This window comes from Myodes glareolus, chromosome 19, assembly GCF_982192425.1.
Source record: "Myodes glareolus chromosome 19, mMyoGla1.1, whole genome shotgun sequence".
NCBI lineage: Eukaryota > Metazoa > Chordata > Mammalia > Rodentia > Cricetidae > Myodes > Myodes glareolus.
This window is the reverse complement of record NC_142044.1, coordinates 39,743,962-39,759,485: the sequence shown is the minus strand read 5'-3', so window position 1 is coordinate 39,759,485 and position 15,524 is coordinate 39,743,962. Positions and strand designations below refer to the sequence as shown.

The 15,524-nt window shown below is 48.1% G+C and overlaps 1 protein-coding gene across 1 annotated transcript; it reads left to right on the top strand.

Moving 5' to 3' along the window:
- Positions 1–11,520: 11,520 nt before the first annotated feature.
- On the top strand, positions 11,521–14,994 carry Mchr1 (melanin concentrating hormone receptor 1). Its single transcript, XM_048454713.3, has 2 exons — positions 11,521–11,974; positions 13,202–14,994. Exons 1-2 carry the CDS (start codon positions 11,572–11,574, stop codon positions 14,179–14,181), a joined length of 1,383 nt encoding a protein of 460 aa, XP_048310670.1. The 5' UTR covers positions 11,521–11,571; the 3' UTR covers positions 14,182–14,994.
- Positions 14,995–15,524: the final 530 nt, after the last annotated feature.

Sequence of the window (15,524 nt, the reverse complement as noted above, 5' to 3'; positions counted from 1 at the left end):
AAACATGGATTATTTCTGCAAAGGAAGGTACGAAGCAATTTGAAGAGAGCAAGACTTAGCTCCAAACAAATGCTAGGACCGGGAAGCTGGGTGTGGTGGTGCTGCCTCCTGAGTGCCTATGCTGGGTTGCTGGGCACAGCTGGTTAACCCCAGCACTCAGGAGACAAGGACAAGTAGATCTTTGTGAGTTCCAGGACAGCCAGGGCTGCATAGAGAGATCTTGTCTCAAAAGACCAGCAAGCAAACAACCACATAATAATAATAATAATAATAATAATAATGATAATGATAATAATAATAAAGACAAATTCCAAACAAACTAGCATTTCAGGCTAGAGAGAGACTGCCTAGTGGCTAAGAGCACTGGATGCTTTTTTCATAGGATCCAGGTTCAAGTCCTAGCACCCACCAACTGCAATTCCAGTTTCAGGGGACCCAACATTTCTTGGGCACAAGGCATTACAAACAGTGCACAAACATACATGCAATACATATATACATATAAGATAATTTTTTTTCTGAGACAGAATTTCTCTGGGTAGCAGCCCTAGCTATCCTGGACTAGCTCTTTTAGACCAGGCTGGCCTCAAACTCACAGATCTCTGCCTACCTCTGCCTCCCAAGTGCTGGGATTAAAGGCGTGCACTACCACCGCCCAACCATAAGATATTTTTTTAAAGGTTTACTTATGTATGAGTGCTTTGTCTGCATGTATATATGCACACCAGCAGATAACATTGGATCCCATTACAGATGGTTGTGAGTCACCACGTGGTTCTTGGACTTGAACTCATGACCTCTGGAAGAACAGAACAGTCAGTGCTCTTAACTGCTAAACCACCTCTCATGCCCCTAAAATAAAACCAAAAACCAACCAAAAACCTAGGACCTTTTCCCGTGAGGCACATCACAGCTATATTTGGCCGTGGCATTCTTGGCATCCACTGTAGAAAGTCAGCACCTCATGGGACCTGCAAGGTCTCTAGTATCAGGTGGCGGAGCTTGCACCACACACACCAGGTGCAGAGCTAGTTTTCTCTTGCTCAGGGCTTTGTACAGAGCTGGCAGCATTTTTTTTAGACAGAGTCCTATGTACTCCATGGTAGCCTCATACTAACTGTGTAGTGAAGGGTGACCTTGGCCTTCTGAACCTCCTGCCACCATGCCATGAGTGACGCTATTACAGGCATGTGCCACTCTGCCTGGTTTATACAGTGCTAGGGGCTTTGTGCAGGCTAGGCAAACGTTCTGCCACCCGGGTTATATCCTGGCCCCAGAACTTCTATGATCGTCTAGAAAATGGGTTGACACAGTACCAGGAATTGATGCAACCCTCAAATCCCTGCAGACTGGCAAAGCACTGTGCCTTCTTGGTGGCAGGAGATGGAAGTACATTGTCATGCGCTTTGGAAAGGGAAAAACACATATTCATAACACTAGATCCCAGAGCCTTTATTGAGATGTCAGGCCTGGGTATTTTCATGGCATCTCTGTCACATTTAGGGTACTTGTTCATTTCTATTCTCTGGCTCCCTGCAGCATGATGTCATCTGTGTAAAGTGGAATAGGGTAGCATCTTGGAGTGTTAGAAGTCTGAGACATGAAGAGCTGTCGAAAGAGCCGACAGCATCCCATGACGAGATGGAGCAGGTGATCTGATGACCCTGATGGATGCGAGCAGTTTCTGATCTTTTCTGCCTCCTAGAAGAGAGAAAAGGCATTTGCCAGCACCGCAAGTGCGTATCAGATGTCAGGGATGGAACTTATTTTCTCCGTCAACGGGACCACATCAGAAATAGCAGCTGTGACTGGAGTCACCACATAATTAGGTTTATGGAAATCCACTGCCATTTTCCAAGACCCAGCTGCCATCTTCACTAGCCAGGGTGAAGAACAAAAGAGGAATTTAGTTAAATCATCACCCCAGAGTCTTTCAAAGCTATGATTGTGGGTATTTTGTTTTTTTAGGGATAGACTATTGATATTTTTTTAATTGTTTTTATTTTACATGTATGGGTGTTTTGCTTGCAGGTGCCAGATGAGAAGGGACACTTAAAAGAAATCCCACACTAGCTCAGAATTGAAAATAATAGAGGGTTATTTATTTAGGAGTATTTAGATTCACAGATCACAATCCTCTGCTGAACCAGGGAATAGCAACTGAATCCCACAGCCAGTAAAGAGGCCAGAGGAGCGCTTCGGCATAAATAGTATAAGAGGCCACGCCCAAGTGGGTGAGTAACTTAAAGGCTGTAGGAATTTCTACAGCACCGTCTACACTACACATGGGCAGGCCCAGAGGCCCAGAAAAGGGTGTCAGGCACCCTAGAACTGGAGTTACAGAGAGTAGTTAGCTGTTACGTGGGTGATGGAAATCAAACCTGAGTCTGAAAGAACAACCAGTGCCCTAACCACTAAGTCATCTCTCCTGCTCCCTTCCCCCTTCTGAGAATGGGTCTCATACTGTCTTGGCTGACCTTGAGCTCACTATACTGAAGCTGACCTTACATTTCTGATCCTCCTGCCTCCACTTCCATGGTGCTAAGAGATGGGTATGATCAATGGCTATTTTAGACTGGGGATTGAACTCGGGGCTTTGTGTGCCACACAAACACTTGGCCAGATGAGCCTCGGTGGTTTTTGTTGTTTTTCTTGTTATTGCTGGAGACAGGGTCTTACTTCGTAGCCCAAACGGACCAGAACTCACTATGTAGCCCGGATTGGCCATGAATTCGAGGCAATCCTCTTGACTCAGCCACCTTTTGGTGCTAGGATTTACAGGCATGAGACACCACATCTGCTTCATAATATTATCAACCAGATTTCTTTTTCTGATCAATCAGGAGTTTCCATTTGGCTTTGCTCATCGTCAGATCTCTTACTCTGCCAAACTGAGAGCCAATGTAGTAATTCTGCCAGTAGCCGGGACATCTATTCCAGGCATGAAACTAGAGGCACTGAAATGAATAGGTTTGGAGAGCCACAGGGCCTGCTGTAAAGCCATTCCAGTCAAGTCCGTTGATTAGTTGATCCATCTTAACCCTAATCTGACAGTAGATCCCAGCGGAGCTCTGGTCAACAAAAATTCCTATTAACCAAGAGCCATTGCCTGTTTATCACCAAAAGGCCCAATACTAAGCTTCTGCTGCATGTAGGCAGCCCGGCAGATGGGCTTAGATCCCAGGAAAAGGACGGAATCAACGTCACAGGTCATGCCTGTGTCGTTGGCAACCTCTTTATGTGTGTGCAAGCATGTACTAGACATCAAACCCAGGGCCTCAAAGCATGCTAGATGAGTGTCCCACTAAGCTACATTCCCAGCTCCATTATTCCTTCCTGGGAGTGTCCAGGCTCCATCACTTCCAGGGTTCTTGAGTAGTGACCAATTCATGCTTAGAAATGGGGAGACGGATGTCCTAACAACAATTGTGGAGAAGGTCATCCTCTTGTGGACCAGACCTGAAGTCTTTATATATCTATTTGTTCATTTCCTTATCAGTGCTGGAGATAGAACCTGGGATCCTGCGCACACTGGGCAATTGGTTTACCATTACCTGTACCCCCAGTCCCTGCAGGTTTTCATGTTTGCAAATCAAGCTCAAACAAAGACAGCAGGCAGACTGCTCCTCTTTGTTGTAGGGACCCTGTGATGGGCATTCTCTGCAGCTGAGGCTATCTCAGTCCCAGTAACTGCCCCAGCCCTGCCTACACTAATAATAACCCACTTCTTCCTCCCCAAAAGAAGGCTGGCCTTGGTTCTTACCACCCCAGAATCTACACTTCCTATTAAACAGAGGAAGTCACTCCAGCTCCCACCAACAGGTCCCACTAAGGGCTGATCAAGGGTGCTAGCATTTCCTCTTCTTCCAAGGGACTTCTCAAGGCCTTACTTTCCCAGGAGGTCAACTTTTAATATGAAGGCAGCATTTTCTATGTTGGGGGTTAATTTTATTTTGAAAGCAACGGGAAGCAACTAACCTGTTTTCAACAGTAGAGTAGATGGATGAGGTTTACATTTTCGCAGGACTGCTCCTGCTATTTGGTAGAGAAAATATTAGAAAAGGCCAAGCAGGAGTGAGGAAGGATAAATGATTCTCAGATGCAGTTGTACTAACACACAGACAGCAGCTGGGTCTTGGGAACAGAGTGGTGGACATCCACAAGAGGGATGAATGGAAGCCTTAGGGTGTCTTGGGCAGGACAGATAGGTAAGTGATAGGTGGATGTCAGAGGAAAAGAGCTTATTGCTATAAATAGGATTGACTTTTGTTTTGCCTACACATGTATCTGTGAGGGTGTTGGATCCCTTGGAACTGGACAGTTGTGAGCTGCCATATGGGTGCTGGGAATTGAAAATGGGTCCTCTGGAAGAACAGCCAGTGCTCCCAACGCTGAGCCATCTCTCTAGCCACTAGACTCCATGTCTTGAATGATTTTACTGGGGCTAAAACAGACATGTTAGGAGCCAGAATGATTGGAGTAGGTCAAAGCTCTGTTCTTTGAGGAGAATGGAGGAAAAAGCAGCTTTCTTGACATTTGGGTTATGTTAATTACAAAGATCTAACTCCAAGCACTTTGACTGGGGAAGCAGTTTAGATTCTCCGGCATATAGCTTGGTGAGCAGGCAGCGAGAACTCAAATTCTCACATCTAGGGACATCTGTTGGAAGATGGTTTGTGTTGCCCCTAAAGTTACACTCTGCGAAGCCCAGAACACCCTGTTACATTTGCACATTTACCCAAACCTTGAAGTACGGTCACCAGCCATTTGTGTCCATGGGCAAAGTAGAACATAAGCCGCCGGCCCTGGTTGTGCTAAACAACAGCAGGGACGAGGCTTAGGACAGAGCTCCATGCAGCCCCCGGGAGGTCTCTTCAACTGTCCCTCCTCCCTGATCACATCAAGCCTCCAGCGCCTTCCCAGTGTCTTGGTGTTCCCCCAGAATCTTCTAAGAGGGTGGAAGGAATCACAGTCTTTAGAATGAGAAGAGGTTTTAACTCATCTGAGCCTTTCTACAGCAAGAACGGCAACTTTGCCATTGAGATTTCACTAAGGAAAAGAACTTGCCTCTCAGTTACAAAAAGTGGGTTCAACTCTCTGTGCCCTGTCCCTTCTGCTTCTACCTCTGGTTTCCTTTGCTTAAACAAGAATATTGGCAAGTTACAACTGCATACATTTACAGCTACAGAGTAACTTTATGACACGTGCATTCATTCAGTGTGGGGTTGTAACCTCAAGCTAATTACCCATCACCTCAGAGGCACCTGCCTGTGACATTGTATCCTTTGACTAGCATCTCTCCAGTGTCTTCTCTGGCCCTCAGCCTCAGGTTACTTACGGTCACACTGTGGTCTGTTCTGTAAACCTCAGATGGTTGTTACATGTAATGAGGTTCATCTGTATTGTGACAGTTTCCTTGCACGTAAGGCTGAGTTGCATTGCAGAGTGTACATATGCATTACAGTGTTTTATAGATGATATATATCATATACAAACATACACATGTGTCTATACATATGTTGTATATGTGTAGATACAATCGTGTATATATGCGAACATGTATGTATATATAAGTATTTATATTGTGGATGGATACTACACATATCTTACCCATTCTGATTAGTGCTGTAGTAAACTCAGGGAGAAGATAGCTCTTTGAGATATAAATGTTACCTTGTCCTTGGATATAAATCCAGAAGCAAGGTTGCTGGGTCATATGGTAATTCTAGATTTTATTTATCAAGGAATGTTGCCTCAACTTTTCAGCTAGGACTCACACTTATTTTGGGGTGGATCTCAGGCATGGACAGGATAAAGCAGCTTAGGGACCCAGGCATTTCTATCTGACGTTGGACAGCTTTTGCTTGATTGACAGCATTCTTATCAAGTCTGTATCCTTGTCTATGGCCCTCTTCCTATCACTTCCCTACCTCTGTTCCCATGTACACTATTTACCCTGCTTTCCATTCCAGCCTTTACTCTGAGCAAGCCCACGCTTGTGGCTCCCCACCTCTTCATCTGTCACGCAAGGATAGTAGCAGTCTGTTGTTTCAAGGATTATTAACAAAACTTGCCTGTCTCTTCCTGTGTCTCAGCACTTTGTTTATTTATTCTGTGCATTGGTGTGTTGCTATGGGTGTCAGGTCTGAAACTGGAAGTACAGACAGTTGTGAGCTGCCATGTGGGTGCTAGGAATTGAACTCAGGTCCTCTGCAAGAGTAGTCAGTACTCCTTACTACTGAACCATCTCTCCAGTCCCATATTTATTTTTGAGACAAGGGCTCTCAGATCTCAGTTTGGTCTCAAATGGATGACCTTGAACTTGATTCTTCTGTCTCCATTTCCCAAATGCTGGGCCTACAGAGGTACACCGTCACTCCTGTTCATGCTCTGTTAGGAAGGGAACCTAGAGCCTCCTGAATGCTAGGAGCAAGCAATTGAGCTATTTCCCTAACCCATTGGGTTAATTTTCTATCTGCTCCTTCAAATCCACTTTCTATTCTCATCTACTCTGCCCTGGGCCCCAGGAGGATGATTTTTGGACTGTATCAACAGGGAAAGATCAGAAGGCAGGTGGTCAGAGAGCTTGATTTTCGTTCCTTACATCTCCTGTCTGCTGCATGCCTGGTAGTTCTTTCTGGGTTCTGCTAGCTGGCCAGTTCAGATAGGAATGGTGTCCAGCTGTTGCCAGCCCCAGACACTGCTGCAGCATCCTTCATGGACTCCGCCTTAGCGGTACCCAGACCTTGGTAAACAGGTTCTTTATTAAAGTCTCTCTGCTTCCCTACTTGCTCCTTCAGTTTCTCCAGATACCCTGATTGATCCAATCAATACACATCATCTCACCTGCTGCAGGCATTCCAGGAGGCACCTCCAGCCACAACAAAGTTCAGAGGAAGCAAAGGAGATAATTCCTTCATGTTGTCTTTGCAAAAAGCAGGAAATCTCTGCCAAAGGGTTCAAACTCCAAAGTTCTCCTGGACTCCAATTGGCAGTAGCAAGTCACACACTCTCTCAGATCCCCAGGGGGAAAAGAAAGTCAGAGACTAAGGGACACGTGGGTGTTCTACTGGGACATGTGATCCCAGGAAATGAAAAAGGAGCAAGAGGACAGTGGGAGACTTGGCATAAGGATTTCCGGTTGATGCCATGCAAGGTGACCCGGGACCACTGAGAGGCCATGGGAAATGCCTCTGATCACATATCCTGAGATAATAAGGCGAAAGCAACTATAGATGACTTTCATCCCACATTGAGCAAAGATGCACCCCAAGAAGCACCCTGCTTTCTAGGTGGACTATGGTTGGGTATTTTGGGGTTCCCATGTTCTAAGTTATAGCAGAAATGGAGAACACCCTACACCGAGGGGCAAAGCAACACAGAGCAGGTCTGAGATGTGGGACCAGTAGGCCCCACCTGTACTGTACAGCACTGACACCTGTGCTCGGTGGGGACCCAGGAGAGTGGCTGCTGCAGAAAAGTGGGCATATGAGCTGGGAGTAACGGGAGGATCTAAAGAGATGCATGTGTGTGTCCAGTAGACCTGGCCAGACCCCAAACAGTCCCCCACTAGATGCCTCTAAAATCCTTGTCACGTTCTCCTGGGCCACCTCTGGTTTTGGCTTTGGCTATAATGGATTGGTGAATGAGCTAAATTCATCTTGTCCCAGCAGTGTCTTGCCTTGTGTCTATTTGCTTTCTGCCCTAGACTTCTCTCTGATGTGCTAAGGCAGTGGTTTTCAGCCTTCCTAAGGCTGCGACCCTTTAATACACTTCCATGTTGTGATCACTCCAACCATAAAATTATTTTTGTTGCTACTTTATCACTGTAATTTTGCTACTGTTGTGAATCATAATGTAAATATTTTTGGAGACAGAGACGCTAAAGGGGTTGCAACCCACAGACAGAGAATCACCACACTAGAGACTTTTGACTCTAGTGTAAACAGTCCAGAAGGGCAGATCCAATGTCCCAGGAGTCTCAACCAATGGAAACAAGAACCTAATATAAACCCAACTGTCAGTACTTTAGGTGAATAGTCCTAAGAGTCAGTCTCTCTCTTTCTCTCTCTGTCTGTCTCTGTATCTGTGTGTGTGTGTGTGTGTGTGTGTGTGTGTGTGTGTGTGTGTGTGTGTGTGTGATGCTGAGGACTGAATCCTGGGTCTTATGCATGCCTTACAAGTGCTGTACCCCTTAACTAAACCCTCAGTCCTCTGAGCAGTTCTTAAATGGGGGTTCCCACAGTCCACAACAACAAATTCAGCATAGTTCCCACTGGCTTTACTTACTCAAGTTCCTCACTCTCCCATCATCTTACTCATCTTCCTTAGACTCGCACCAGGAATAAATTTCTACACACAAATCTGTGTCTAAGTCTGTGATTTCAGAGGAACCCAAACAGAGGAAATGAACTCTGGGAGTCACAGCAGAAGATGGATCCTCCAAGGTAAGATGCTGGAAGACATCAGTTACCAGTCAGTTGTCCCTAGGAGTGCCACTGCTGGTGGTGACCAAGATGCTGACCAACCCTGGCCTGGCAGTGACACAAAAGTGACAAAGAGTCCTACCTGTGGTTGGCTGAGATGAGCACAAGTAGAGAAGCAGGTGCCGAGGTGTGCAGCTTCCCCAGAAGAGCAGTGAAGGGATGCGGGACCATAAGGATGATGGGCCTGCTTTGGAAGCCTAGGAGGAAGAAGACGGAGGCCTCAAATAACCAGCTGTCGAGTCAGGACACACAGTGAAAGCCAGGAGGTCTCCAGAGCAGTAGTTCAAGGAGACTGTCATTGTCTGCAGCAGTGGAGCAGTCTGTGCTGAAAATAAGACTCAGAATCTAATTGGAAGGGTAGCTGAGGCTCAAATAAGATGGAGTTTATACAGCCTCAGCAGATCTTTGGTGATAAAGAGTGAAACCTTAAAGTCTAGGAAGGGATATCTGGATGAATCTGAGTTAGGATTTCTGGATATCTGAGTTAGGAGATATTTGGATGAATTTGAGTTAGGATTCCCCTAACTCCTTGAACACTTCAGACCAGCAGATACAACTATCTCTGTAAATTTTTTTAAAGATTTATTTATTTATTATGTATGCAATATTCTGCCTCCATGTATGCCCACACACCAGAAGAGGGCACCAGATCTCATTACAGATGGTTGTGAGCCATCGCATGGTTGCTGGGAATTGAACTCACAACCTCTGGAAGAACAGCCAGTGCCCTTAACCACTGAGCCATCTCTTCAGCCTTTTTCTGTAAATTTTTATACCTTGACCTTGTTTAGAAATCATGATAGGACTCAACTGAGACTATAACTTACAAGGGGACTTTTATCATTTGTAGATATGGCCCTCTACACCAGCATTCTCTTGTTATGGACTGGAAAAAAATAATTGGAGCATGTATAAGAATTAACTTCAGGGTGCTAGAATGTGGCACAAATATAAAATTGAAAGGAGAGCGTTTCTTGGCAGGGATGCTCCTACTGCATGGGATAGGACAAACTGGGAGGACACCTGGAGTCAGTGCTAAAATAGTTCTGGGATGGCTCCAGGAAGTGGCCTATAGCCATCATACAAAGGTGCTAGCACCATCTTGGCAGAATTCGGATGTCCTCACATGGCTGTTGGGTTGAATACATAAATCTACCACAAATTTCTTAGCCTTGTGGTAAAACATACATAATATAAAATTGGCTACCCTAACTCTGTGTATGTGTTACTGAGAATTGAGCTCAGGACTTTGGACACACCAGGCAAGCATTCTACCCCTGAGATAGACTCACACTCTCTTAACCATGCGTAAGAATCAACTTCAGCAGTATTAAGGATGTGCACAGCATCGCTCAACCAACATTAACATCTATTTCTAGAAGGTTCTCTCCCACTCCTTATACAGACACTTTGTACCCATTCAACACTAACTCCCCACTGATCCTTTACACTGGTCTCTGGTAATTGGCAGTTTGAGAGAGGAGTCAGAAGATTCAGAGAAGGGCAACGGTAGAGTGGAATTTACCATGTGAGGCCAAAGCAAAGCACACACCAGCCACTCCTCCAGGAAGGCCCAGAGAGCACCTGTCTTGGTTTTCTATTGCTATCAAGACAGCATGACCAAGGTAACTTAGAAAAGAGAGTGTTTAGTTTGGACTTATGTTTTCGGAGGGTTAGCGTCCACGACGGTGCAGCAAAGGTGTGGTGGCAGGAACAGCTACAGGCTTCTATCCTGATCTGCAAGTAGAAGCAGAGAGAGCTAATCAGGAACTGAGGCATGGGTTTTTGAAACCTCAAAACCACCTCCAGTGACACACCTCCTAATCCTTTCCAAACCAAGTCCACTAGCTGGGGACCAAGGATTCGAACGGCTGAGCCTGTGAGGGACATCCTCATTGGAATCACCACAGCATCCCCTTCGCTGACTCCACAAGGGACATGTAGGTCTGGGGGCATCACAGAGTTGGGGTGTTCCATCAGAGATACACTAACCATCCACTGCACCTGTGACTAAACTATCAGTTGATTTTCTTGGTGTGTGTGGGAGGGAGTGAGGGGGCAGGCCCTGAAATTCGGACCCTCCTGCCTCCACCTCCTACGTGCTGGGTTAGTGGCGTGCACCATGTCCAGTTTATGAGCACAGGGGAGGAAACCCTGGGCTTTTTGCCTGTGAGACAAGCATGCTACCAACTGAGCTGCATCCTTAGCCCCTATCTGACTGTATTTAAGTTCTTCATGCTGGCAGACCAAGAGGCCAAGAAAGAGGAGCTCTAATAGCTGGTTGGGATAACCAATAGCTTATCCTGAAGAACCAGACATGCTAATGTCCAGTGGCGGCAAGGAAGAGTATGGCTGGAACTCATAGGAGCTCTAGGAATGTTTGTCTGTGCTTCCGTGTCCATTAATAAGGGTTAGCAGGCAACTGTGGCAGACAAGAAGTCAGACTCTGCATCTGGTCCTGGTGTGATGACAGCGTTTGATTGTGAATCTCCTGGAGCTGGCGGCAGGAACCTCTGCGGAGAATTATCTAATGCCTGTGCACACTGAGGCTGTTGTCCACTGCTAATCTCAGTGTGGACTTAGTCTCTTATGCTCTGATATTTGTCTCAGAGTCCCAGGCAAAACCTCAAAGATCTCAGAGCCCTAAAATAAATAAATAAATAAATAAAACTCCCATAGCGGGTCCAAACTGATGACGTGTAGAGGGAAGTTTGGTTTTTCTGCACCCCAGACTCTGCCAGTTCCAGTATGGAAAGCTAGAATCACCTCGGCCCACCAGGCAAGGGCTAGCAATTGCCGCCTAGCCAAGGAGATGTTTGGAAGTTACCAGGATGCAGGAAGGGTCTAGGGTGACCTCCAGCATGCTTGAAAGCCAAGGGTGCTTCAGTCTTAGCCTCTGAGTCCCCAGCACTAGGAACAGTACCCCTGGCTCCTGCCACATGGTCCAGGCTCCTCAAGGCAGTCAGGAGGGTGCTTTCTCCTTTTGCCTTTGCCGAGACCTGGATGGTCATGTAAAGCAAGCTTGACAACCCGTGTGAGCTCAGGAGACATCCCCAGGAGCCAGTAAGAAGGAAGGCTCCTCCACATGGGGCTGCTTGAGCCTAGTTGCTGCTCTGCAGGCAGTCAGGAGTGGGAGCTGCAGCCGGGACTGAAGAGGTTAACGTGCATCTGCCTCCGAATGTTAATGTGTCTAGGTGATGTCAGTAGGAGCTGGGAAGGAGGGAGTGGGGCGAGCAGTTGGGCTCAGAGGCAGCAGAGGCTGCCAGGCGCTGGAGGAAGACCCTTTTCTGGACTGCAGGGCTGGCTCACGCTTGGGACAAGGCGGTGGCAGGCACTGGAGGCTGCCGCAGCCTGCGTGGGTGGACGGGCTCTCAACTCCAGGGAGCAGGCGACCTGCACCGGCTGCATGGATCTGCAAGCCTCGTTGCTGTCCACTGGCCCCAATGCCAGCAACATCTCCGATGGCCAGGATAATCTCACGTTGGCCGGTGAGTCGAGTTAGATCCTCCCTCCTCCGGGATGGGTGTGGAAAATGGGAAGGTTTCACCTCCAGAGCCAAACTGCCTAGGAAACTTTATCTTACAGTTCTCGGCGATTAAGATCTGCAGTCTGCTTTGCCTGGAGGGGAAGAGGAGAGGAGGGGACACCAGCTAGGACAGAAGGGGTAGGAAGGAACAGAGATGGGGCAAAGGTACATCTAGAAATAACAAGGGTTGGTGGCGAGGCGTGAGGCAGACAGGGGGAAGCTTACTGATGAGTCCCAAATATGCTTTGCATTGCGGGGCGGGGGGAATCAAGGCTGGAAAAGCAAGCGAGAGCGGGCGGGTAGCATGTGGGAGCCAGCGGAAGCTCTTTGATTCACCGCTACCCTGGGCTCAATCCTCTAGTCTCGCACTGGGGTAATGGGGTCTGAGTGGTCCTTGCTGTCCTCTAGCTGAGGCTGCTGGGAGCAAAAGACTTCACAGGGCGTGAGAGGATTAACTTTTCTGGTGAATTAAGCTTCTTGACATTTGCAGAACGGCAATGCCCTGAAATTCTAGCTTTGAAGGAGAAGGGAGAGAAGGGGAAGGGTTTATGTGAAGAAAATTCTGAAGCTTCTGGGGTATAACACAGCATCGGTCTCAGCCCTGTTGGGGAAGCCCAGGCTCAGGAGACATGGTCCAAGGAAATCCCTGTCGGGAAGCCTGGAGAGGGCTGGGCTGTTGAGCCTAAAACACACCCCACACCCATTGTGACAGTCACTCCCCGGATATGCCTAGGAATCTGTATAAAACCTTTGGCCAGCTATCTCTGAAATGATGAGTGTGCAAATAAGGAAAACACCACACACACACACATGCACACACACTAGTGCATTCTTGAATGTCCTTCAAGGTTTTTTTTTTTTGACAAGATTTCCTGGTGAACCTCAGGGATATGGAGTTCTCGGCAGACATCTGGGAGTCTTGACTCCTGGCCCTCTGTGTAAATGACTGACGTGAAGGTCTTTTGAGTAACAGGTGGGTCTAGAAAATTCGGTAGGAGTATTCACCAGGGAACAGTGGAGGAGGGTAAGAGACAGAATTAACAATAGCGCAGGAGGGAAAGGTGGTGGGAGATGATCGTGACCTCAAGCTGAAATGGGGACCACGAGAGGTCAGCAGGAGGGCCACTGGATGGCAGGTTGTCAGCTTCTGGAGCGGATGGCAGGTCACACTTGTTCTTTCTGTCCTCAGGGTCACCTCCTCGAAAAGGGAGTGTCTCCTACATCAACATCATTATGCCTTCGGTGTTTGGCACCATCTGTCTCCTGGGCATTGTGGGAAACTCCACAGTCATCTTCGCCGTGGTGAAGAAATCCAAGCTACACTGGTGCAGCAACGTCCCCGACATCTTCATCATTAATCTCTCCGTGGTGGATCTGCTCTTCCTTCTGGGCATGCCTTTCATGATCCACCAGCTCATGGGCAATGGGGTCTGGCACTTTGGGGAAACCATGTGCACCCTCATCACCGCCATGGATGCCAACAGTCAGTTCACCAGCACCTACATCCTGACTGCCATGGCCATTGATCGCTACTTGGCCACCGTTCACCCCATCTCCTCCACCAAATTCCGGAAGCCCTCTATGGCCACCCTCGTGATCTGCCTCCTGTGGGCTCTCTCTTTCATCAGCATCACCCCCGTGTGGCTCTATGCCAGGCTCATCCCCTTCCCAGGGGGTGCTGTGGGCTGTGGCATCCGCCTGCCAAACCCAGACACTGACCTCTACTGGTTCACTCTTTACCAGTTTTTCCTGGCCTTCGCCCTGCCCTTTGTGGTCATCACTGCTGCGTATGTGAAGATACTGCAGCGCATGACATCTTCGGTGGCCCCAGCTTCTCAACGCAGCATCCGGCTTCGGACAAAGAGGGTGACTCGCACAGCCATCGCCATCTGTCTGGTGTTCTTTGTGTGCTGGGCACCCTACTACGTGCTGCAGCTGACCCAGCTGTCCATCAGCCGCCCCACCCTCACGTTTGTTTACTTGTATAATGCGGCTATCAGCTTGGGCTACGCCAACAGCTGCCTCAATCCCTTTGTGTACATAGTACTCTGCGAGACCTTTCGGAAACGCTTGGTCTTGTCTGTGAAGCCCGCAGCCCAGGGGCAGCTTCGTACAGTCAGCAATGCTCAGACAGCCGATGAGGACAGGACAGAGAGCAAAGGCACCTGACACTTCCCCTGTCACCTCCAAGGCAGGTCACCACACCAAACCTTGGGGAGAGAGACTGAGATAAATCTAAGGCTACCCTGGGAGAAGGCAGGGAGGCTGGAGGCTAAGGGCTTGTTGCAACCACATTCCACAGGGCCCATAAATTGCTAGGGAGGCTTTCATCCAGGTTTTGGGGGGAGCTTCAATCCTCAGAAATCCTCTTAGCAGAGCAAGAAGAAAATGGTGGTTTGACTGGTCCACGGGGGGCCCTATCTGTTAGCTCACAGACATCTTTTTCCCAAGGGAAGAGGTTGAAGGTGCCTAGCTGCAATCAGGCAGGTCTAGGAGATGGACAGGGGTCATACTGTGAGATTGTTTAAGCTGAGCCCTCCCTCCCATCTCTCACTGGTGTGAAAGGCAGCCTTTCTTCTAAGCTGGTGATCATCTATGAAGCATGCGGCCTCAGCTCCAGCATCCCGTGTGGGTTTCACTCTCCGTGTAGGGGATGCATGTTTACACTGGGGCTCTGAGCCCACAGGAGTTTAAAAACCAAAAGAGCCCAATGTGTTGGAAGATCCAATAGCAAAGACTGACAAGGCGACCTGGGGTGGATGTGGATCTCGAATGAAAATGAGGGTAAGGGGCTTTGGCAGTGACAGGAACATTCTCTTTCCAGGGCAGAGTTGTCAGTCCATGGCTGATCCAGAGTGAGCATTTATGTGTTCTGCATGTGCAGGGGGTCACTCCAGCGCCTGGTATGTCGGCATCATCTTAGTGCTTGAGCCTCTCACTCCCAAATCAAAACGAAATAAAGGCAAATCTCGACCCACGTCATTCTGGAGGCTCCTGCGTAATTGCTTGGGCTTTGGGGGTGGGGCGAGTCCTACACAAGGAAAGAGCGGTCATTTGATTATAGTATTTGGATCTTGTTTGGGACTGCATTTTTAGGGAGCCTGAAGTCAGGAATCTGTTTTTCTAAACCCACAGAGAGGAGTTAGTGACATTAATGGGATTACTGTGAATTCATTTCAATTGCAGAGTTGCTGCTGAACTCAGCATCCCGGCTTGGACTCCTGTTTACTATCAATGCTGCCCCTTAGGTCCTCAAGTTCTACCCCTGTGTGACTCCCCCAGACCCTTCCCCTCACCCCTGCATCATGCTGAGTCATCAGCTGCAGGGTTGGCTCTTGGGGGGAAGTCTGAGCTAGGCTCTGTTTGCTGCAGCTGAGATCCGCTGGGCACCTTAAAACCAGATGGCCGTTCAGGCCGCTGGGAGGCAGTCATGATGCTCAGCAGACGTTAATGAGAGAGCCCGAGCAACTTGTCCAGAGGCCCGAGCAACTGGTCCTGGAGGCTGGGCCACC

What these genes read in the sequence shown, in the direction of transcription:
- Mchr1 (XM_048454713.3), top strand. Translation starts at nt 11,572, where the DNA reads ATGGGGCTGCTTGAGCCTAGTTGCTGCTCTGCAGGCAGTCAGGAGTGG. An exon ending in GGATAATCTCACGTTGGCCG is followed by an intron (nt 11,975 to 13,201) that starts GTGAGTCGAGTT and finishes TTCTGTCCTCAG; the next exon opens with GGTCACCTCCTCGAAAAGGG.